General features: G+C 40.6%; 1 protein-coding gene and 1 long non-coding RNA gene across 7 annotated transcripts in view; both read right to left on the bottom strand.

Annotated features, from left to right (window-relative positions):
• The window catches only part of ARHGEF9 (Cdc42 guanine nucleotide exchange factor (GEF) 9), a 176,653-nt gene that overhangs the window by 45,349 nt on the left and 105,669 nt on the right, over window positions 1–25,635 (bottom strand). For all 6 annotated transcript variants that reach the window (XM_011947413.1, XM_011947409.1, XM_011947411.1 and 3 more), the window contains 3 exons: window positions 15,393–15,625; window positions 11,108–11,237; window positions 3,119–3,250 (listed from right to left, as the gene is read on the bottom strand). In XM_011947413.1, the coding sequence (XP_011802803.1) occupies window positions 3,119–3,250; window positions 11,108–11,237; window positions 15,393–15,625 (495 nt within the window). The remainder of the gene's footprint in view (window positions 1–3,118; window positions 3,251–11,107; window positions 11,238–15,392; window positions 15,626–25,635) is intronic.
• LOC105515593 lies at window positions 7,339–8,634 on the bottom strand. Its single transcript, XR_001002355.1, has 2 exons — window positions 8,389–8,634; window positions 7,339–7,484 (listed from the first exon to the last, which is right to left on the bottom strand). It is a non-coding gene; the product is annotated as an uncharacterized LOC105515593 (long non-coding RNA).

Raw genomic sequence — 25,635 nt, 5'->3', positions numbered from 1 at the left:
ATTTTTTGAATTTCCAGCTTTTCTGCCCTGCTTTTTCCTCATCTTTGTGGTTTTATTTGCCTCTGGTCTTTGATGATGGTGACGTACTGATGGGGTTTTGGTGTACGTGTCCTTCCTGTTTGATAGTTTTCCTTCTAACACTCAGGACCCTCAGCTGTATGTCTGTTGGAGATTGCTTGAGGTCCACTCCAAACCCTGTTTGCCTGGGTATCAGCAGCAGAGGTTGCAGAAGATAGAATATTGCTAAACAGCGAGTGTACCTGTCTGATTCTTACTTTGCAAGCTTCCTCTCAGGGGTGTACTCTACCCTGTGAGGTGTGGAGTGTCAGTCTCCCCCTAGTGGGAGATGTCTCCCAGTTAGGCTACTCAGGGGTCAGGGACCCACTTGAGCAGGCAGTCTGTCCCTTCTCAGATCTCAACCTCCGTGTTGGGAGATCCACTGCTCTCTTAAAACCTGTCAGAGAGAGTCGTTTGCGTCTGCAGAGGTTTCTGCTGCTTTGTTCTTGTTGTTGTTGTTGTTGTTTAGCTGTGCCCTGTCCGCAGAGGTGGAGTCTACAGAGACAGGCAGGCTTCCTTGAGCTGCTGTGAGCTCCACCCAGTTCGAGCTTCCCAGCGGCTTTGTTTACCTACTTAAGCCTCAGCAATGGTGTGCGCCCCTCCCCCAGCCTCACTGCTGCCTTGTAGTTAGATCACAGACTGCTGTGCTAGCAATGAGGGAGGCTCCGTGGGCATGGGACCCTCCCAGCCATGTGTGGGATATAATCTCCTGGTGTGCCCGTTTGCTTAAAGCACAGTATTGGGGTGGGAGCTACCCAATTTTCCAGGTGTTGTGTGTCTCAGTTCCCCTGGCTAGGAAAAGAGGTTCCTTCCCCCTTGCACTTCCCGGGTGAGGCGATGCCTCGCCCTGCTTCAGCTCTCGCTGGTCAGCCTGCAGCAGCTGACCAGCACCGATTGTCCAGCACTCCCTAGTGAGATGAACCCAGTACCTCAGTTGAAAATGCAGAAATCACTGGTCTTCTGTCTCACTCGTGCTGGGATTTGGGAGACTGGAGCTCTTCCTATTCGGCCATCTTGCTCCGCCCCCAATATCAGGTAGTTTTAACGGCCTTTGAACAATTAGGCTATAACTGCTCATGTTCTGGGACGACAGTGTCAAGAACACCCAGGTATATGGAGTTAGTAGCCTTTATACTCCAGACTCTAGGCTGGCTGTGTCTTGGGAAGAAAGCCTATGGTTGTTGTAAAAATAAGAAAGTTCCCTTCTGAGGGAAGCTATGATTGCTTCGAGGTTTCTCTTGTTTTCATCATCCCTGTTATATGCTTCCCCCACCCTGTCTGCTTGGCTGGTTTGAATCCCCAGCCCTGACTTGACTTCTAGTTTCTTCCTAATCATTGGCTCCCACAATATGTGGCTTAGACTTGGCTCATGACTCCATCTTGGTCTTCCACTCCCCCTTGGGTTCTAAGTTAAGCCCATTGTTTATCTTGTTTCTTCCCCTTTGTTTTTGGCTTCTGATTCATTGTTTTATATTCTGGATCCTGGTCTATCTCTCATAGCCACTGCTTTCTAGAGCCTAGTTTCACACTTTAGTTAAAGTAATCCCAGCTTTGGCTAACAGATGCCAAAATTAATAGGGCCTGGGGGGTGCAGAACTATAAAATAAGCCAGGTTCCTATTTGTTTACTGTCTCTATGGCTACTTGTTCTAAGCGTAAACACTTTAGTGGGAAGAGTAGGCACATTACTGTTAGTGACATGGCTGATATGCTGAGAATTTCCATGGCCGCCTAAATTAACCCTCAAAAATCCTACCTCCTGATTTTATGAAAGTCCTGAGAAGAGTTGGGAAAGCTAAAAAGAAGCATTAGTGTTTGGCTGAGTTTCAGATTCATAAAAGTTCTCTGTTTGAGGGTCAGCTCCATAATAAGGTAAGTTATTATCCCCATTAACTGACTGGCTATTGGTTCCAGAGTGAACATTCAGAGCTTATCACTAAACACTGAGGCAGTCTGAACCTAAGCTTGGTTTTTTTCCCCTCAATCCACTGTCAAAGCAAATGGATAAAGATTCAATACAAGATATGCCACACACATACACACACAGAGGACAGGGGGCTTAAAACAACTGTGTGGTTCATGTTCCAGCCCAGAAAAATATAACACTATTTACCCTGGTATTTTGTGACTCAGCACTCCTCTTCAGAGGCATTCACTACTGGGTGAAGGAGAGGACAAAGGGACTGGATGATGGCAAAAGAGCCAAGGGTAGGATGGTGAATCTGTAACGTCACTCTAAGCATTCTGGTTTCTTCCTCCATTTTTACTTTCCCTGGTCCCCAATTCTTCCCAATCAGTCCCTGGAGCCAAAACTGGTCTGAACTCTGCTATGAGTGAGGAAGTAGGGGGAAGAGTATTCCATAAGGAGGAGTGACACTCAGAACATACGCCACCCTTCCCAGCCTCACCAAAGAGAAGAGTCCAAGAAACCAACATTCACAGTTATCCAGGAGTCAGTGACAAGAGTAAGACCTCTCCTCAAATGGATTACAAAGAAGGAAGAGTGGAGAAGAGCACAGTTGGGGGTTGTGGGGAACCAGTGCACCTTGTATAGGAAATAGGTAGAGGCATGGAAAAAATTCCTATATTACAAAGGTACCTACCTGCCAAGGCAAAAGTAGGAGGCTCCTTGTTGGTTCCCAGGGCAGGGAGGGGCCACATGGCCAGAGCCATTAGAGTGGAAATGTTGGAAAGTGCTCAGGGAAACTACTCTTTACCAATTAAGATAGACATATTTCAATATTTTTAACAAATGGTGCAGACCAGCAGCTCTGGGTAGAAGAAAGTGAGAAGGAGCACCCCAGGGTCATTAGGGCAAAGGGTAAGAAAAATACCAAGACAAAATGTACCGACTTCAGAGTTTTTCACTGCCCACAAGCCAACCCTGCCTGTGACATTCATGCCACATTACTGCTCCTGATACAGAACTGCTGCAAATCTCCTGTCTGTTTTCCCCTCATCAGTATTTGCCCACTTTGTTGGGAGCCTGGGGATGATGAAGAGGAGGGTCCGGTACCCTGTTAGGTACCCATCTCCCTCAGGGAAGAAGGGGGCAGGGTTACCTTCTTGCAGAGGACCATCTGGTGGTCAAACAGGAAGAAGACCCGCTGCTGGTTGCGGCCGTAGGGCTGGTAGATCCAGGCCATCTCCCCAGTGTAGATCAGCTCCGAGCTCCTGTCTAGGATGTCCTCGCCCTGGGAAGGACATGCGATGATGAGAGGCAGCCAGGCAGAAGGATGGCACCATCACCTGCCTGGAGGCACCCAAGGCTGGGCATAGACTGGGACAGTAAGAGGCCAGAAAGGCCCTGGTAGAGACAGAGGGAGAGAGGGACTCCTGGGACTCCTCAAAAAGCTTTACAGCTCTGTGAGCTAGGAAGACCCATTTTCTTATTCACCCCAAGGCCAAATGTGCCCCGCCACCCAGGACTGCTACAGCTTTTCTACGCCAGTTTCCCTCTGGTCCTATAAGTTCTCTGTCATATATATGTGTGTGTTTGTGTGTGTGTGTATGGGGAGAGAGAGAGAGAGAGAGAGAGAGGATATATATATGTGTATATATATGATATGTATATATAGTATCATATATATGAGATATATACATGTATAAAATCTCCATCTCTCTTCTCTACAAATCTCTTTTTCTGTTCCAGTCTCTCAATCCCTGTTCTGGTCTCTCTCTCTTTCTAATACTTAAAGAATAGGCCTTAATCTCACTGCTTCCAACATGAGTAGAAGGAAAAGGGAGGACAAGAAGGAAGATGGTAACAGAGGGAGAGAAAAAGAACCCACTCCCCTCTTATAATTGTTTTTCCTTCTCCTCTCAGTTCACCCAAATCTACTGATTGAATAAGAAACTTAACTGCCACATGCTTCCTTGGTCTGTTATCCAGAGAGCCTAGAACTACTTCTCCTCCTTGCTACAAACAGTCAGACACAAATAGGCACCAAGACACCTGAGTCCTAGCTAATTCAATTGTATAGAGTTTCCAAGTCCTACCCCTTCTTTATGGCAACTCTGATAGATCAGAAGTATGTTGTGGTGTGTGTCAGATGTCAAGGTAGACCTGGCCCCTGTCCTCAAGGAGCTTATGTCTTCATGGAGGAGATGAATGCAGGTATGCTCAAAACTCATGAAACACAAGGCAAACCAGCACCGAAGTTGTGGGCACAGGGGTGAGTGTTCCAGGGCCTATGCGAAGATAAGGACAAAGAGCAGTGTCCCAAGACACAGAAGAACTAATATTTCCTGAGCACCTATATGGGTCAGACAGTGTGCCAGATATTTTCAATCTATCTTATCTGAGCCTCACGATAGCCCTGGGAAGTAAATATTCTTGCTCCCATTTTACAGTTTGAGGTACAAAAAGATCAAGTGATAAGCCAAAGTTGCCCAACTAGTTAATTACAGGTCCATGACCCAACTCCAATCTCTGGGGTTCCATAGAGTATGCTCACTCCTTGTACTACATTATACTGTCTTTAGGCCAAAAAGGCATTGGAGAACCTGCTCCTTCCTCTCTCTAGGTGTCAGTTTTCCCAGACGTAGTATGAGGATGATCTTCATGGTCTCAGTGCTGATACCTTGATGCTAAGATCTCAGCTTTACACCCAAAAGCTTCAAGGCAAGGTTAGAGATAGAGACCTTCATACCTCCCAGAGATAATCAGAGGCAAACACAGATCAGGCAGGGTAGTAGGCCAGAGAGTGGGGCATCTAGAAATGGTGTATTCGAGCATACCATTTTTTTCCCCAGTCTAAAGGATAGGAAGGAAAGGGGGAACTCAGTAGAATTATTTTCTAATAATAGAAACACGACCCTACCCTGAAAAAAAAAAAAAAAAGGCTTAGAAATACTGCTTCAACTCTAGGCTCCAGACTTAGCCTCAATATTACCTACGAACTAGGTAAACACTCCTTCTAGAGGGGCTGACATACTAGCACAGAACCTCTGGAGGCCTGATACTGGGAAAGAAAGCCACCAGGGTTGCAGTGCAACCTGCTCCCCAGCGATTTCCTGCTGGAGGGATGGGAAGCTGAGAGAGGTTCTCGCCCTGATGCAGGCTAGGAAGATGTGCTACAGTCCACTTTGAATATGTGTGAAGTCCAATAAAGTCATAAAAGAGAGCCAATGCCATAAGAAGACAGTCAGAATGACTTTTAAATATACCATTTACTAAATGTGGATGATACGACCAGGAGGGCTACCCAGTATTATCTGGTCCATCCACTCCACCAGTCAGGGGCATCTCAACTCTGAACTTCTTTGTTTTTTGGAGACAGAGTCTCCCTCTGTCGCCCAGGCTGGAGTGCAGTGGCATGATCTTGGCTCACTACAAACTCTGCCTCCTGACTTCAAGTGATTCTTGTGTCTCAGTCTCCCAAGTAGCTGGCATTACAGGCGTGCGTGTGCCACCATGCCCAGCTAATTTTTGTATTTTTAGTAGAGATGATGTTTTGCTATGTTGGCCAGGCTGGTCTCAAATTCCTGACCTCAAGCGACCCACCCACCTCAGCTTCCCAAAGTGCTGGGATTACAGATGTGAGCCATGGTGCCCAGCCTCAATTATATTTTAATTACTTGCAACATGTAACTCCACCAAGTAGAAAGAAAAAATTAAAATAATACTCCTCTATGCTCACCAACCAGACTAACCTTGAGCAACACACGTAGTCTGTCTATAACTCAGTTGCCTCATCATTGAAATGGTGGTAATAACAATACCAACTTCATTTGGGTGCTGTGAGGATTATTTAAATTAAAACATATAAAGTGCCTAGAAAGTACACATCACACTATAAGCTCAACATAAGTGATACTTATTATCTTGACTATTACTGTGTGCCCCAGTTTCCATACCTATCCTGTCTCCTCGTAATATAGCAATCCAGTAAGTGATGTTTTGTTATTACCCCAAAACCAAGGTCAAAGAAATTGGAAGTAATTTTCCCAAAAGGGCAGAAGCTAGGTCAGAAGCTCTCCAAAACCTATGCTCTTATCCACCAAATCACATTAGAATGATGGCCCCCACCCAATCTCCTCCCACCATCGCCAACCCAGGGCGATGGAAGATTTCTAAGGTGAGAATCTCAAAAGACCTGGGCTCTGAGTCCAATGCTGCTACCAACTCACTCTCGAGTTGGAAAGTAGCTTAAACTCTCACAATCTGTTTCCTCATTTGTAGAGTGGGAATATTAAAACAGTTCCTATTTGACCCACTTCACATGGCTGTTTGAGAGCATCAAATGAGTTCATGGAAAGGAGACAGTCCTCTCATTGTTTAGAGATCTCACCCTTGCTTCCTCTGCTCCACTTATATAACACATCTCTTTGTCTTGCCCCAAAAAGTACAACTCCTTCCAAAACTCCCCAACTGTGGGCCTTCGGATCTGTTCCCTTCCTCCAGGATTTTGCCCACACTGTTCCCTCTGCTGGAATATGTTTGTCCCCACTAGATATTCAAGGCCACATCTCATTGATCTCAATATCCTCATTGCCCAGCATAGGGTCTGGCATATGAGGGGAAATGCTCAAAATATAAATCTCATAATTTCACATATTTGCTCAAAAACCCTCCAGTGGCCCCCATCTCACTCAAACTAACAAGTCAGTCTTATGAAGACAGGATATGACCTCCAGTCACCTCCCCAACTTCATTTGCTCCCACTCTCTCGCTCACTTACTCTACTCTGGGCACAATGGCTTCCGTGTTGTTCCTTTAGCACACACTCCCATATTTCAGGGTCTTTGTGTTTGTTTTCACCTCTGTCTGGAATTCTGTGCCCCAAGAAAACCACACGGTTTGCTCCTTCTTCTCCTTCAGGTCTGTTCTTAACTGTTGCTTCCTCAGCTAGTACCCCCATTACTCCCTAACCTGTTATCCTACTTTATTTTTCTTCAGAGGCCCATCTACCTGATATGTTTGTTGCCTCTTTTCCCTATTGGAATATAAATCAATGAGAGTAGAAACTTTGTTGTGTTCACTGATGTATCTGCAGAATATAGAATAAGGTCTGACACAGAGTACTTGATATTTAAGTACTCAATAAATACTGTTTGACAACTAAATCAATAGGTGTGGAATGAACAGTGGCCACAAAAAACTACCCAAAGCTTTCTTGCCAGCTTATCTACCTTCCTTCCTTGGGGTCAGAGCCTGAGAGAAGAGGCCTCCAATTCTAATTCACCCCATTCTGCCTGATTTCACCCCATTCTAACTATAGGCCAGTTGATGTGGGGCTATAATCTGAGTAGATCCAAGGAAAGGATAAGGGGAATACCATACTTTTTAACTAGTTTATTTTCAATGCTGCCTACTGACAGGAAGGAAGAGGAACAACAAATCCATCCAGCCCTACATCTGATCTTCTAGTCCCAGGAGTGTGCCTCATCAAGCCACTTTAGCTTTTAAGTAGATGCTTTTGCTGCCTTTATCATGTTGGGTTTTCTTGTTTCCTCCAACTCTTTGGATTCAATCATCAAATAGTAAACTGGAACAGGTCTTTGGGTATTACACAACCAGGCTGGGAGGAGAGGGATGCCACAAAGAGGAAATCACAACCACACATAATCAAGCTCCCAAACATGAGCTACAATCTTAAGTTCCTGCTACAAATCTCCAGAAAAAAAAAAAAAAAGATTAAAAAGAAGCTATCCAGGATATGTTACCTTTCCCTTGTTTTCAAGTGGACTAAATGAGTGTGCAAGGTGGCAAAGTGACAGCTCAACCAAACCTCAGTGTCATAGAAATTAGAAATAGGAATTTCCCAGAAACTGCAGTCCCTGGGAACAGATTATTCTCCCTGCTGCTCCCGCATACTGCTCTAATGTATTGATTAGTAGAGAGATGACTGACACTTTTACTCATCCATTTGATTTTCAGGAGTCTTCGGGGGTGGGGTAAAAGGAGGTACTTCAGGAACTCTAGTCCCTACAGAATGGTAGAGGGCAAGGATAATAACCAGAGTTGGGCAAAGAGACCAAGAATGTTCATGGAATAAGCTAAGAGAAGGGTCAGGCCTTGATATAATGCAAGGCTTCCTGCTCTGTAGCCAGACACTCTGATTTATTGAGCAGACACTAATTGCCTGCATGCTACCCTCCAAATTCCTCTTCAAGGGAGATTAAGCTCTGAAGGTTTCCCTATGACTCCTCTTTTTCATTTGACAAATGAAGCTGAAATCATCATGTGGATGCTTTTGACAGCCACTCTTTGTTCAAACATCTGGGAGGCAAGGGGGTGGCAGAGACAGCAAGATATGGCGCTTTGTTCTTGATTCGCATGGTCCGTTCACAGCAGTCCTCAGCAATCTGGCAGAATATCTCTCCCTGCCTAGACAACTTCTTGGGCAGGTGGAATGCACAAATAACCTATACCAGGGAATCTGAAATTGAGCCACCAATCCTAATAATCATCAAGCCATGGAGTATCCATGTCTCACTGCTTTCTTGGGGAGACTCCCCAGCCCTCACCCACCACCTGACTGGGATTTGGATGACCTCCCCAAGGTAGTCTCACTGTCTTATTTAGACTCTTTACTACATACAAAAAGCAAGTCACTGCAGTATCACAAAGAACAGCAGTTGGGCTGTGAGAGGCAGAAGGTTGAAGGAATAAGTGGTACATTACTGAAAACAACGCACAAGCAATCAGGAGCCTAGATTCAAGTTCCAGCTTTGTCACTGACTTGCTGTGTGGCCTTGGTAGGAAATAAGCCTCTCTCTGCTTGTCTGTCTTCCACCATCACTGCAAGGTGTTTGAGAGTAAGTGTGAGAGAGTATGTGTGTATGTGCATATGTGCATGTGTATACACACAAGAATCATCAGGGTTGTAGGGGGAGTCCTCAAGAGCCTTTGTGATTCTGACATTCTAGAGGTCTTTAACACAGGTATTGCGAATATGACAGAAATTTTAGGCTTGGCCTCTGAAATGTTCCAGTGACTTCAGTCTGACAAGAAGACCATGAAGAATTTTTCTTCCTACAAATTGTTATAGGCTGAATGTTTGTATCCCCATAAAATTCACATGTTGAAACATAATCTCTACTGTGATGGCATTTGGAAGTGAGGCCTTGGGGGATGATGCTCATGAGAATGAGGTTGTCATGAACTACATGGGAACAGCATTCATAAAAGAGACCCCAAAGAGTTCTCTCATCCCTTCTGCCATGTGAGGTTACAATGAGAAGACAACAGTCTATGAAGAGGGCCCTCACAAGGCACTGAATCTACTGGTTTCTTATCTTAGACTACCCAGCTTCCACAACTATGAGAAATAAATTTCTGTTGTTTATAAGCCACCCAGTCTATGGTATTTTGTTATAGCAGCCTGAATGAAGTAAGATGTCAATTTAGATAAAGAAAGGCTTCACCAAGCAGGAGCGTACAAAGGATGTGTGGGCTTACATGAAATTAGAGTACCAATCAATCAGGCTAACAAAGGAGGCAGAAACTGTTAGAACCATGTTTTTGTAGCCCCATCCAGACAAACATGCAGGAAATTCCTTCGGAGGTGCTGAGTCTTTAAATCATACCCCAGTGTTATTGAGCTTGGTGCTACTGAAGCTCCCTGGGTAGGCCAGGGAATTTCACGCTATTTTTGGTTCCCCATGGCTCCTGCTCCAAGGACTGATGCCCCAGAGCACACAGGGGAATCAGAAGGTCTTCTAGGCATTAGGAAGTTGAGGAGATGCTCCAGGGAATAGGAAGACAACCGCTGCTGGGCACCTTCTCTTACAAAAAACCCTGCCAACGAGAGAGAATAAGGCCAGCTATCCACCTTAATTTTAGAGTGTTTTAGAGTTGATGGGCTTGCTAGAAGTCATTTGGTCCAGCTCTCTGCCTCTAATCAGGCAAATGGCCAAAGCAAGGCCAACACAAGGAAAAAAGGACCCACAATTTTTTAGTAAGTCTGGCCTAGTGCTGACTTCTGTTTAACAGAATGAGGATCTCTTCATCTAGACAAATTCCTTTCTCTGAAAATCAAAGTGCTGTTCTACTTATATGGGAACATTATCCTTCAAATATAACCCAAAAGGATGTCAGCTGATCAGAACTGTGGTCTTTTTCAGCAGTCTACATTAAGGTAGGACAGAGGTAGCAGAATAAAAGGAAGATGACTTTTTTCTGGGCCTTGGTTAAGTAGCTGTTTGTGAGGATGATGCTTGGTTCCCTTGGAATGGGCTAAAATACTTTAAGTATTAAGAGAGATACTATCTCTTAATCACTGAAAATGACACTTGAGTTGAGGTCAGGGGAATTGGGAGCAGACTCTACCTCTATATTGTGACCACAAGGCTTAAGATTGCTAATCCCTCCCTAGTAGCATGTCCAGCCTCTCCCATCTTGGTTATTTTAGCCAGCAGACTATCAGATTGCACAACCTGGGTCTGCAAGACATATGTGAAATGTCATTACTCCTGGTTCTTTTGGTGGGCATCTAGGAAGGAAAGGTCTTTCAGAATTCAGAGAAGTCATGGCTGTCTGCAATGAACTGGAAGGCTCTCAGGTATTATTTTAAAAACAGATGATAAAACTGTGGATTTGGCAGGGATGATGGTTGTGGCCTAGACTGTACAGGCCTAATAGAGAGACCTAATAGATGTGTCAGGGTGAGGTAATATAACTGATAAAAAAAAAAAAGTATGTTGGCTATCCTGCATGGTTGGGAACAGGAGAACCAACCTCGTATTCTATGTCTGAAAGTAAATTAGTATATACTACTTCTTATCTAAGTGTGAATCTGTTGGTCATAAATCCAGAAAGAGCTTTGAAAGGCTACTGAGTCAACCCAATTATTCCCTGGCAATACCTAAAGAAATGAACCTTTCATTACTCAATGAAGTATCATCACAAAAATTTCTCCAATCTTCTTAGAAAGTTATTCAAGTATCCAACACTTCTCACTAGCAGGAAATTTTACCTTGAGTCTAATCTAAATCCCTCCTGGTGCTCTTCAAAACTAATTCCTCTTCACCTATCCTCAGCTAAGATGGGAAGCTTTTGCCAAGCTATTCAGATTCCCCAATACCCTGATTGGTAAGTTTCCTACCTCCCAGTCTAGGACAGAAGCCTGCCACTGAGCAATCTTGTCAATATTCTCTAAACGTCGCTTGCGTTCGTTGATCTGCTGAGTCACATTTCTCATGACAGCCAAAGCAGCTGCCACATACCTGTAGTCACTGTGAAAACAAAAGAGTGCAAGTTGAACGAACCAATGTGCCAGAGAACCAATGTGCTAGGTGCCAATCTTAACATCCACTCTCCTCTACCTCCTTAGTAACAGAGTCCTGATTTTCAGATGGGAACCCACACCACCTAAAGACTACATTTCCTATCTTTTGCTTCAGCAAAAATGACTATGTAACTAAGTTTTGTACAATGATATGTAAATAGAAGTGTTGAGTAGTATAAGAATTAAAGAAAGAGGAGAGAAACATGAAGGATGGCTTTTCAGTCAACAGGGAGAGGTTGATTTTAAATAAACCTGAGAGGAGGGGCTGGCCGAGTTAGGTCAGAGCCACACTTTCTTACAGACTAAGAATTTTTAAGGAATCAGGGTGGGAGAGTTTATCAGAGGCATAGACTGTTTCTGTGCCTCTTTGTTGCGCTTATCTGGGAGAGAGAGTTGTGTGTCTGTTCCCATACATCTTTTTTCAGCTGCAGGCATATCCCCTGAGTCTGCTTTTATCTTCTCTATCTTAGTACACCTGAAGGAAAAAGAATGTGCTTATTAAGGCCCACTGTTTTACTGGGGCCCATTGTATGAGGGTGACGTTTGGCAGTTACCCAAGAGACTTTCCCCTGACCTCCTTCTGTGCCTGAGCTCTCTTATTATCTGCTCTTTCTGGCTGCTTGTAATTAGAAAAGAAGTAATTTCTTGAAATGCATGAGCCTAGAAAGGGAGCTGGAACTTAAAGTGGTGGTGTTTGTCCAAGATGATGGTGCTCCTGCTCTATCAGGTAGGCCTTCTGAGAAATCACCTTTAAGGAAGTGAGCAAACCCTTCTTTAGCCTTTACTCAATCCTGATGCTTGGAATGTTGATGTGATGGCCGAACCTCCGGTAGCCATCTTGGACCATAAGGACAAGGTCAATACCCTAGGTATAGGATAGCAGATAGCTGTAGGGTGCTCATGTTTCTGATAGCTGTAGGGTGCTCATGACCATGGGACCACCATACCAGTCATAAACTTCAGAATACATACTTCTTTTACATGAGAGACAAATAGGCCGCTATTTTTTTGCATCACTTTTTTTGTGTCCTATCTGATACAGCTAGCCAAGGACCAAAAAGGGAGCCTCACACATGACGCAGTATAGACCACCTTACCATCTCTTCCATCATCTATTTCTATGGAGTTTCTGCCCAAAATCACTGTGAAATATCATCCTCACGTTTGCTTTTGCACAATATAGAAACAGAATGTAGTACATACAGTCGGTAAGAACACAAAGTCTGAAGCCAGACTTTGACTTTGTGGGATCAAATATCAGTTTTTCTCACTGACTAGCAGTGTGGCCTTTGGCAAGTCTCACTCCCTCTCTCACTGACTCAATTTCCTCATCTGTAAAATGGGGAAAAGTATAGTTTACTGAAGGTTTCATAAATTAAATACAATCATCCATGTAAACTATTTTACTCCTGGCATATAACAAATGTTAATAGTATTACTATTACAAATCAAACATTTCTGTAGTAAAGACATCACATGGGATGCCTCTTAAAACCCCCAGTCTCAGAAGTATAACCCTTGGCCTCACATCCTGGGACCCTGGATAGCAGACATGTTGAGAGTTACATATCCTGTCCAGTTTTTTTCTGCTGTTCTTTTCTGATTTCCAATTGAATGGCTCTTGGGAAAGGTAGGTTGATAGGGAGATCTCAGCCATTCAGTGGGGGCTAAAATAAACTGAGAAGACAAGAGGATGCATTACAGTTCAGTGTTAACTCCTTTCCTTAGAGAAACTGAAAATGCCTTGTGGTCACTACTCTGCTCAATGTCTCAGTACTATTTTTTTTTTTTAAATGGAAGAAGAAAAAAAAGATGTGCAACAACTGCACATCTTTGCACAACTGCACAACTGCACACCCACAACATTGAATAGTGGGTTGATGGACCAAAGAAAGGCAGAGGAAAAGGACTTCTAATTGCCAGGAAGATCCTATGTAGTACCTCCTCTTAACTTGCATCCGTCACTCCAATCTGTGCTCTGCACACCTGTCAGAGCCATAGCTCTCAAACAATGTTACAGTATCACCTCCAGTGAAAGGCTTTTCACTACACTTCCTAACCAATCTATTCTGTCTCAAGACAAATATGTTAGAGAAACCTTTATTCTGAGCCTCAATGAATGTTAGCTATTATCAGTTTTTCTTCTGGATCCCACTGCTGACCCATATTGAGCTTATGGCCAACTAGCACTTCCTAAGTCTCTTCAAAACAAACTCTCTCAGCCTGTCCTTGAGCGATTTATTTCTTATCTTAGACGCAATGGTAACACTCTACAGTTTTTTCTGTTACATTTCATTCTTTTACAGTTAGTTGCTCCAACATATGAGGATCTTTTGGGCTCTGTGACATCACTAAAGTTTCTCCTTGGCAAGATGTCTGAGCCTGACACTTAGAAGGAGGTAGAGTGGTGACAGAAGGGAAGACTGCAGCACAGAAGCTGCTAACATAATTAAGTGCTCCTATTTTCTGCCCCTGTACCTTTCCTTTCTCTGATTTGAGGAGATCAGTGCTCTAAGCCACTTTCTGGGAAGCAAAGCACAGAGCTGTACTGTCCAATATGGTAGCTACTAGCCATATTTAATTAAAATTAAGTAAAATTTAAAATTTAGTTCCTCAGTTGCACTAGCTATGTTTCTTAGTACTCAATAGTCACATGTGATCGGTAACTACTATACTGAGTAACACAAATATAGACTATTTGCATTGTTGCAGAAAGTTCTACTGGGCAGTCCTGGCATGAGAACGTTCATTTCCTCTACGCCAAGACTACCTGGCCAGGATTCCTCACTGTCAGTGTCCCATACTGCCTATTTTTGCCATTTTTAGCTGGCTGCCTTTCTCAAAATGGCTAGGGGGGAATGTGCCCATCTCTAACCTGTCCTACTAGTTTTAGCAGTCGGCAGGAGAAGAAAGAAATGGCTGTGGTTCAGCCTAACCTTGGTCAAAGCCCTCAGATGAGGTCTGGGCCCAGCCTCTTACTGCGGAGAGTAACAGAACAAAGATTTTCTACTTCCAGACATGTCAGCTAGCCTCCCTCTTACATGCAGTCTTCATTCTCATCAACTTAAGGAAGGTAAGGTAGGGAATATATGTCAATCATCTGTAAGCAAAGTCAGTATTCTTCTCTATTTATCATTTGTCATCTAATCTTCTCCCTCAGAGGCCTTCAGCCCTACCTATCTGAACACCTATCTTACTAAGCTTCCAAGTTGGCATCAGCCTTTAATTGCCTTCAGATCCAAGCTACTCTTGACATGCATGGCAGGAGCCATCATCTTAATAGAGATTCCTGAGACCTGCCAAAAGGGGTTGTCCATGTCATGGGAGTTGTGCTGGGCCCAACAGGTCACTCTGAGAAAGGGTAGGAATTGATGTAGCCTGATACTGCCTGAGCGACTCTACTGTCACTCTGGAGCGCAAGACAGGGGAGGAGAGGGAATCAGGAACCTAGATGTCAAGAGGACTTTGAAGCAGGAGTTCCAGTCATAAGGTGAAAGTGCACAGAAATGGCAAATCCAAATTGAATGTCCTATCTTTTTGGTGCACACCAAACCCCCTAAAAGCTCTGAGGTTGTTTTGGCCTAAGAAACTAACATAGCTTTGAGCTATGCTTAAAAACTTTCTTCTGGAACTTTTAAGATGAATTATGCCATATATAATTTACCCAGTGAATATCATCAGTCCACAAGTATGATTTAGCTCCATCGCTTGGTCTCCTTGGGGCTAACTTTCAGACCCAGATGCATTAGGCCTTGGGTGTGGGCTAGTTGGTTTGGTTTACATCTTTGGGTTCATTTTTGAGTTGATGTTGCTTCTCTAACAAATCATATCTTATATGCTTTAGTGGTGCTGGAGCCCTAGGCAGATTTCAGATTTTAACCCAAATATAGTGGCCCTGGACCCTCCTTTTGTGTGAGTAACAAAGCCAGTGATAGCTCTGCCTTCTGTACCCTGTTGGCTATGAGGCAATCAAGAATGTATCATCCTATTTTGTAGATAAGTTAATAGAAACTCAGAAAGGGCAAAAGGACATGTATTCTCAATGAGAACCAACAGATAGAGGAAGTTCCCTCATTCTCTCCTGACTCCCTCAATCCCTTACCTGTGGTCTTGGGCAGTATACTTTAGGAGCTCAGCCAACTGTAAGGGATACTTGCAGATCTTCTGCACTGGAGTCAAAAGGAAACCATCGATAGCAATGTCAATCATCTGCTGCAAGAGGCGACAGGCCTCAAAGAAGTGTTGGTAGCGGCTGTCTTTCATCAGTTTGGAGAGCTCCATGCAAGCATCCAGGTGGTTGTTACAATACTCAGAGTATATCCAGAATCCATCTTGCTGTGGGAAAAGAAAAAATAGAAAAGAAAAGGCTACCGAGGACCCCAAAAGAAGTCTTAAAGTAATGGAAAGACAGATCATATTCTTAGGCAGAAATATTAAAATGATAATGAAGTCAATTATTCTTAAATTGATTCATAATTTAATAATACAATAGTAAAACAAATTATTTAGTAACAAGACAAACTGACTATAAAATTCTTATAGAAAAATGAGTAAATAGCAACAGTAGGGACATTCTGTAAAAGAAGGGTAACGAGGGAACACCGGTCCTAACAAGAGTAAAACACAGCATGGCAATAAAACTCTGGGACTGGATCACGAAAAGCAAGAGATCAGTGACTCTATTTCTGGCAATGACAGACTAAGTTGTTGCAGACAAACCCTGCCACTGAGAATAGCTGGAAAAGCTAAAAATAAATAAATATCTGTATGAAGGAATCACATAATCCAGACCCTGATATTATCTCCATAAAATGTCCCTAAGGAAACACAATGTGATGAAGTGTTTAGAGGTAAGGAATCTAAGATGCATGCAAGTTAAACACTAATGGCTGAGAAAAAAAATGTATGAGTGTGTGTATATGTATATATGGACATATAAATATGTATATAAAGAGAGGGGAAGAGGAGAGAGTCAGGAGAGAGAGGGAGAACACACTCAAATGGTAAGACAAAATGGTGAAATGTTAACAACAGGGGAATCTGGGTATGTTTTGTATGGTTATTATTTTTAAAAAATCTCTATAATTTTTATTATACATTGACAAGTACTTAATAAAAGATAACCCGATGCATTAGAATAGAAAATATTTATAAAACCCAAGAGAAACAATAGGCAATAGAAACTGACCAACAAAAAAATCAAGATGGAGTTGTTATATTAAGGTTGAAAAACAAGCAAAATAGCACATAAAAGGAATAATATACCATGATCAGGAGAGACTTATCCCAATCCAATTCACCACATTAACAGATTAAAGGAGAAAAATTATATGATTGTTTCAATAATGCAGAATAAGCATTTGAGAAAATAAATTTATGATAAAGACATCAGTAAACTAGAAATAGAAAGAAACTACCACAATGTAATAAAGGGCACCTATGAAAAATGTTAAGCTAATTACTTGGTAAAATATTGAATGCTTGCCCCTAAGATCAGAATAAGACAAAAATGCCTGGTCTTATCATTTCTAGTTAACACTGTACTGTATGTCCTGACCAGTGAAATAAGAAATAAAAAAAGGAAATAGTAGACTGAGAAAAGAAGAAATAAAATGGTCTTTTTTTCAGAGATGACATAATTGTATATGCATGAAGTCCTAAGAAATCTACAAAAAAGTACTGGAACCAATCAGTAAATTTGGTAATGTGTCAGGACACAAAGTCAGTGTACAAGAATCAACCGTATTCCTGTGTAATAGCAATAGACTATAGAAAACTGACATTTTAAAATACCTTTACACCAGCAGCCGAAAAAATGTTACATAATTAGAAATCAACTTTTAGGAGAGGATGTCAGTAAGATGACAGAATAGGAAATATCAGCCTTTCTTTCTTCAGCAAACAACAATTTGGTAGCTATCCATCAACAAAAAATAATTCTGGAAGAGCTTAGGGGTTCACTTAAGAAGCCACAGCAATATAGTGAAAGAAAAAGTCAGAAAACAAATACACAAAACTAGTAGGAAAAATAGTTTCATTTTGCCTGCATCACCCCATCCCCATAGCTGGCACTGCTCATTATGGAATGGAAACTCCTTGGATCTTGTGTCCTACATACAGGAAGAAGACAGGAGTATACAACAAGGTTCCCCAGCTTTATGGGACACTGCCCAAATGACCAGCTTCAGTTTCATCCCAACCAGATCTTTGAGAAGACAGATATAGCCTCAGCTATCTGGAGACAGCAGAGAGCAAAGAATAGGGATTGGTTATATCAGTATCAGCAAAGTAGCAGGAGTTGCAGTGATCTGCCATGGCCTGCTTGACACACAGCCCCAGTAGGCCTCTCTGTCAAGGACCTCAACAGCCCTCATAGCCACTGTGTACCTCCTATAGATTTTACCTCTCAAGATCCTTCAGTGTGCAGTCACAGACCCCAGAGGTTTTTCAGCTTTTACTGCTAAGAAAACCAACTGCTAGTACAGTAACAGCAGACCCCCTGCAGCTTATACTGCTAAGGGTCCATGGGTTGTTTTTTTTCCTTCTCAGTTTTAGGAGAAAACAAACAAACAAACAAACAGCAACAACAACAACAACAAAAAACCACGCCTGAGCCATGTCCCTTCTTCTTCTCTACTTCCTGGAGCCACCTATAACTGCCCAACTGCTGCTGTGGTTACTACAGCCCAGTGGGAAGGGGTGATGCAGGCCAACAGCTTTCATATTCTCCAGATCCCTGATCCACCAGAGCTTTCCCTCTCCCATGTCCAGAGCTGCCTGAGCTACTCCTACCACAGGTGCCTTGGCCAAAGGACCCAGCACAGGAGCCTTTGCATTCTCTAGGTACTTAAGCCATTACTAGGCCAGAGCATCCAAGGAGACAGTATTAAGTACTGCCTCCTTGGATGCTCTGGCCCACTGTCTCTTTAGATGCTTTGGCCCACTGACCCAGCACAGCTACCATTCATGTACCTGCAAACAGTTCTAGGGTCCCAAACTAGGGGTTCCAGTCTCACTACCACGTGTTACCAAAGCTGACCTACGCAGATAGGCTATCACATAAATTCTTCTAAAGCACACATGGAATACTGTCCAGAATAGATCACATGTTATACCACAAAATAAGTCTTACCAAATTTAAGAAGATAGACATCATATCAAGTATCTTTTCTGGCCGTGATGATATAAAACTACAAGTCAGTAACAGGAAGAAAACTAGAACATTCTTAATCAGTAGAAATTAAACAACATATCCATGAATAACAAATGGGTCAAAGAAAAAATCAAAAGAGAAATTTAAAAATTTCTTGAGACAAATGAAATTGAAAGCACAACATACTAAAACCTTTGGGATGCAGCAAAAAAAGTTCTAAGAGGGACGTTGATAGCATTAAAAAAATCTGATATAAACTATCTGATATTACACCTCGAGAAGAAGAACAAAGTAGACTCAAAGATAGCAGAAGGAAAAAAACTAAAAGATCAAAGCAGATGTAAATCAGAGAACAGAAGAACTTAGGGAAAAATATCAACAAAACTAACTTGGCTTTCAGAGAAAATGAGCATATAGGTAAATAAAATTAGAAATGAACATGAAGATATTACAAAAGATGTCTCAGAGATGAAAAGGATTACAAGGGACTATTATGAACAATTATATGACAACAACTTGGAAATACCAGAGGAAATGAATATGTTCCTGGAAATATAAAACCTACTAAGATTGAATCAAAAGGAAATAGAGAGCCTGAACATTAACAAATAAAGAGACTGAAGTAGAAATTTAAAATCTCCCAACAACAAAAAATCCCAGGACCAGATGGCTTCACAACTGAATTCTACCAAATACTCAGATAAGAATAGTAGCAATCTCTCTTAAACTCTTCAAATACATACATACATACATACAGACATACATATATACATAAGTACATACATAAAAGAACTAAATGCTCTCAAATGATTCTAAAGTCAGACAAAAACACAAAAAAAGGACCGGGTGTGGTGGCTCATGCCTATAATCTCAGCACTTTGGGAGGCCGAGGCAGGCGGATCATGAGGTCAGGAGATCGAGACCATCCTGGCTAACATGGTGAAACCCCGTCTCTACTAAAAATACAAAAAAATTAGCCAGGCATGGTGGTGGGTGCCTGCAGTCCCAGCTACTCGGGAGGCTGAGGCAGGAGAATGGTGTGAACCCAGGAGGCAGAGCTTGCAGTGAGCCGAGATCGCGTCACTGCACTCCAGCCTGGGCAACAGAGCGCAACTTTGTCAAAAAAAAAACAAAAACAAAAAAAGCAAAAAAAAAACAAGAAAAAACTACAAGCCAGTATCACTAATGATCATAGGTACAAAGATTCTCAATAAAATAGTAGCTAGCCAAATTCAGTAACATATCAAAAAAATCATACATCATGACCAAGTGGGATTTATCCCTGGGATGCAAGTACGGCTTAACAAAGCCAAATCAATTATTGTGATACATTACACATCAGCAAAAGGAATAATTTAAAAACCACATGGTTATTTCAATAGATGCGGAAAAAGCTTTCACAAAGTTCAACATCCTTTCAGGATAAAATATCTTCACAAATTAGGTATTAATATAAAAAATTTCCTCAACATAAGAAAGGCCATTTATGAGAGGCCCACAGGTTACATCATAATCAATAGTGAAAAATGGAAAGCTTTTCCTTTAAGATCTGGTATAAGGCAAGGATGCCCACCCTTGCCAATTTTATTCAAAACAGTACTAGAAATACTCACCATGGCAATCAGATAAGAAAAATAAATAAAAGGCATCCAAATTGGATCAGAAGTAAACTAGCCCTATTTGGAGATAAGATAATTACATAAGTAGAAAGCCCAAAAGACTCCCCCCAAAAATAAAAAAATAAAAACTGTTAGAACTAATAAATGAATTCAGTAAAGATGCAGGATACCAAAAAAGTCAGTGTACAAAAATCAGTTGTACTCTTTACACCTACACTGATGTATCAAAAAAAGAAATTTTAAAAAGTCATATTTATGATACCATCAAAAAGAATGAAATACTTAAGGAATAAATTTATTCAAGCAGGTGAAAGATCTGTGCACAGAAAACCAAAACACCGTGATGAAAGAAACTGAAGAAGACACAAAGAAATGGAAAGATTTCCCATGTACAAGGATTTGAAGAACCAATATTGTTAAAATGTCCCTACTACTCAAAGCGACATATCAACACAATCCCTATCTAAATTCCAATGGCATTTTTCATGGAGATAGACAAAAACATATATAAAATGTCTATGGAACCAAAATAGACCCTTAATAGCCAAAACAACTCTGAGAAATAAAAATAAAGTTGGAGGCATCACACTCTTTGATTTCAAACAATATTATAAAGCTACGGAAATCAACAGTATGCTACTAGCATAAAAACAGACAGATATACCAATGTAACAGAATAGAGAATCCAGAAATAAACCCAAGCAAATATAGTGAACTAATTTTTGACAAGGGCACCAACAGGACACGATGGGGAAAGTATAGTCTCTTCAATAAATGTGGTTGGAAAAACTAGATATCTATATGCAAAAGAATAAAATTGGGCCCATATTTTACACCATACACAAAATTCAACTCAAAATGCATAAGAAACTGAAACATAAGAGCTGAAATCATAAAACTACTAAAAGCACTACTGCTGTGCTTTTTCATATGACACCAAAAGCACAGGCAACAAAAGCAAAAAGAAACAAGTGGGACTGCATCTAATTAAAAAGCTTCTATGCAGAAAAAAAAAATCAACGACATGCAAAGGTAGCCTATGGACTGAGTGAAAATATTTGCAAACTGTATGTCGGATAAATGGTTAATATTCAAAATATATAAGGAACTTGCATCATTTCGTAGCAAAAAACAAATAAATAAACTAAGAAATGAGCAAAGAATATGAACAGACATTCCTCCAGAAAAGACATAAAAAGAGCCAACAGGTATATGATGATGCTCAACATCATTAATCATCAGGAAAACGCACATCAAAACCACAATGAGAAATAACCTAGCATCTACTGGATGGATATTATCAAAAAGATAAGACATAACAAGTGTTGACAAGGGTTTAGAGAAAAGGAGAACCTTGTACACTATTAGTAGGAATACATATTGGTACAGCAGTCACTGTGGAAAATAATACCTTTAAGATGTTCCCAAAGAAATTAAAAATAGAATTATCAAATTATCCAGTAATCCCTCTTTTGAGTATATGCCGAAAGGAAATGCACTTGCCACCTTGTAAAGATATCTGCACTCCCTTGTTCACTGCAGTATTAATAACAATAGCCAAGATGGGGAAGCAAACAAAGTGTCCATTAATGGATAAATGGGTAAAGAAACTGTGGGGTGTATATGTATATGTAATATGTTGCTTCTATTTTAATAAATTACCTCTATTTTTAATTTCTTTATATATATATATGTAACATATACATACAGAGACACAGAACAGAATATTATTCAGATTTTAACAGGAAGGAGGGAAGGAGATTATGTCATTTATCACAACATGGAAGAACCTAGAAGACATTATGCTACATTAAATAATCCAGTCACAGAAAGAAAACTACTGCATGATTTCACTTATATGTGGAATCAAAAGGAAAAAAATGAATACACAGAAACAGATTATGATGGTAGTGACCAGAGGTGAGGGGGTGGGAGAAAATGGGAAGATATAAGTCAAAGAACACAAAGTTGTAGTTATGTAGGAAAAGTCTAGAGATCTAATGCACAGCATGAGGACTAGAGTCAACAATATTGTATTATACACTGGAAATTTGCTAAGAGAGTAGATTTTAGACACTATTACCACAAAAAAGTAACTATGTGAGATGATATGTTAATCTGTTTGACTGTAGTCATCACTTCATCATTTATATCGAAATATCACATTGTACATCTTAAATTTATACTTTAAATATTTTTTAAAACAATCAAATTTTAAAAGGTGAAAATCATAGAATGAAAACTAGAAAACAATCCTGGGAGAAATCACAAAAAAATAGAAATAAACAGTTAAATGTTCATGGATCTGAAGACTCATCATTATCAATGTTTCCAAAACTGATCCACATATTTAATGCAGTAACAATCAAAACACTGGTTGGTTTTTCTTTGTTTTTGGTAAAATTTGGCAAGATTATCCATAAATTTATATAGAAATACAAATAACTTAAAATAGCTAAAATTGTTTTGAAAAATAACTATGTTGGAGGAGTTATGCTATCTGACTTAAAGACTTGCTATGAACCTATATTAATCAAGAAAGCGGGGTACTATTACAAGAATAGTCATATAGATCACTAGAACAGAAGAGTGTACCTAAAAATAGATCTCCACATATATGCTTAATTGATTTTTGACAAAGGTGCCCAGGCAATTCATTAGGGGAATTAGTATTTTTTAACAAATATCCATATAGAAACCAATTAACCTTGATCTGCACTTTGTGCCATATATAAAAATTACCACAAAAGGGATCATAGGCCTAAATGTAAAAAACAAAACTATATAACTTCTATTTTTAAAAAAGTAGAAAATCGTTATGCTTTTGAGATAGGCAAAGAAAGTAGGAAACAAAAAGCATGACCCATAAAATAAAATAAAGCGATAAACTGAATTTCAATAAAATTAAAAGTTTATGCTTTTCAAAAGATACTCTTAAAACTAAAAATAGAATTACCGTTCAATCCAGCAATCCCATTACTGGGTATCGACTTACATAAAATAAATCATTATATTGAAGGAATACTTGCACTTGCATGTTTACCACAGCACCATTCATAATAGCAAAGATAAGGAATCAAGCTAAGTGTCCATCAACAAATGAATGGATAAAGAAAATATAGCACTTCTACACAATGGAATGGTATTCAGCCATAAAAAGAATGAAATTATATCATTTGCATCAACATAGATGAAACTAGAGGTCATTGTCTTAAGTGAAATAAGCCAGGCACAAAAAGACAAATATCACATGTTCTCATTTATTTGGGGGTGCTAAAAAATTGGAACACATGGAAGTAGAGGGTGGAAAAATAACAGACAGGGAAGTGTGAGTGGGTGAGAAGGGAGAACATGAATATAAGTGGGTTAAAGGGTACAAACATAAAATAGAAGGAATGCATTCAATGTTCAATAGCAGAGTAGGATGACTATATTTATAAAAAAATGCATTGTACCCAAAAACCTGACTTGATCACTATGCATTATACATATGTTAAAAATTTCTCACATACTCTATAAATACGGACAATTTTAAAAAGACACAGTTAAGGAAATGAAAGGCTAAGCCACAGACTGGGATATAATGTCTGCAAATATCTGACAAAAGACTTGTTAAGAAAATATATAATTCTCATAACAGAATGTCACCAAAATAGCACAGTATAAGTTATGTAGCTTTACTCTCCTCCACAGAAAACCAAAAAGAACTAGCCACTGCCAAGATTATCAAAAGGAATATTCCAGAATTCAATGACTGAAGCTGTGACAATCCCAGAGGCCATAGAGAACAGAAAAACTGCAAGCAAAACGTAAAATAGCTCCTTCTCCAAGCTGCCAGGCACTGTGTAGAAAGGTACCCTCAAAATCAAGGTTCCTATACTGGAAAAAGTAAAAGTGGACAGCTAGCTTCCCCACCATCTTAGATCCCTTTTCAGAAAAATTCTTCCTGCCTCAACCTGTAAGAAGCCTCTTGAACACCTGCAGAGTAAAAAATCCCAAAGGCAGCTAGAGTTAGAGGGTGGGGATGGGGTTAGCAACACCCAGTACGTGAAACTCCACAGCTTCCCTTCACCTGAACTCAAAAAAGACACCAAATCAGAAAGGCTGGTCAACAGCATCACGTTGCAGGAGGCACACTTCATCAGTCCTCTGGGAACAAACCTCCATCCAGCTTCCCACAGAGCTGGGATATCTTTGGGATTCCTCCCCATCCAGGATGGGTAGCACTTTGAACTTGAGAAAGACTATGTCAAATCTGGGTTCCAGGTGCCATCTAGTGTTGAAAAGGAGGCAGTGATCTCAGGCTAAGGGAGCTAAATAGTCACTCTGCACAAAACCGCTAGACACACATACTTCTGAAAGACCAAACCAAGCCAGACAGTGAAGACTGGAATAAAGAACTAATCCATCAATGCAAATGCACAGACATATATTCATAGAAAGAGCAAATAGGAAACCATGACATTCCCAAATAGACAAAATAAGGAGCTAGTGACTGACCCTAATGCGATGATGTTGTGTGAGCTCTCAGATCAAGCATGCAGAACAGCAATTTTCAGGAATTCAGAAAATGCCAATATAACACAGAAAAGCAATTCAGAAATGTATTACAGAAGTTTAACAACGAAATTGAAATTTAGAAAAATTAAACAGAAATCCTAAAGCTAAGAAATACAATAATCAAACTGAAAAATGCATGGGATGATCTCAACAATAGAACTGATCAAGCAGAAGAAAGAATCGGTGAGCTCTAAGACTATTTGAAAACTCACAATAAGAAGAGAAAAAATAAGGAGATAAATGAAGAACACCAACAAGATCTAGGGGATAGCCTCAAAAGAGCAAGCCAAAGGGTCATTGGCTTTAAAGAGGACGTTGAGAAAGAACAAAAGGTAGAAAGCTTATTCAAAGTAATAATAACAGCGACGTTTCCAAACCTAGAGAAAGATATAAATATCCAGGTATAGGGTTAAAGACTACCAAACATGTTCAATCTAAATAAGATTACCCTAAGGCATATAATAATCAAACTCACAAAGGTAAGTCCTACAGGGTGGGAGGGAAGGGGGCAACATACTCAAAGTACTGAGTGAAAACAAAACAAAACAAAACAACCTCCCATAAATACTGTGCCCAGCAGAGTCATCCTTAAAACATGAGGGAGAGACACAGACTTTCCCAGACAGAAGGTGAGGGAATTCATCAGCAGAAGATTTGTCTTACATGAACTGCTAAAGCCAGTTGTTCAATCTTAAAAGAACACTACTATGTAAAAAGAAAACATCGGAAGTTATAAAATAAACTAGTAAACGTATGTAGACAAATTCAGAATAAACTATGCAGACAAACATTGCGTTGTGGTGTGTAAACCGTTCATAGCTTTAGTATGAAGACTGAAAAAAATCTATCAAAAATAATGACGGAATTCAAGCAAGATGGCCGAATAGGAACAGCTCCAGTCTCCAACTCCCAGCGCGAAGGACACAGAAGACTGGTGATTTCTGCATTTTGCACTGAGGTACTGGGGTCATCTCACTAGTGAGTGCCGGACAATCGGTGCTGGTCAGCTGTTG

The sequence above is a fragment of the Colobus angolensis genome, unplaced genomic scaffold, assembly GCF_000951035.1.
Source record: "Colobus angolensis palliatus isolate OR3802 unplaced genomic scaffold, Cang.pa_1.0 Scaffold264, whole genome shotgun sequence".
Lineage (NCBI taxonomy): Eukaryota > Metazoa > Chordata > Mammalia > Primates > Cercopithecidae > Colobus > Colobus angolensis.
This window is presented reverse-complemented; position numbering and strand designations above follow the sequence as displayed.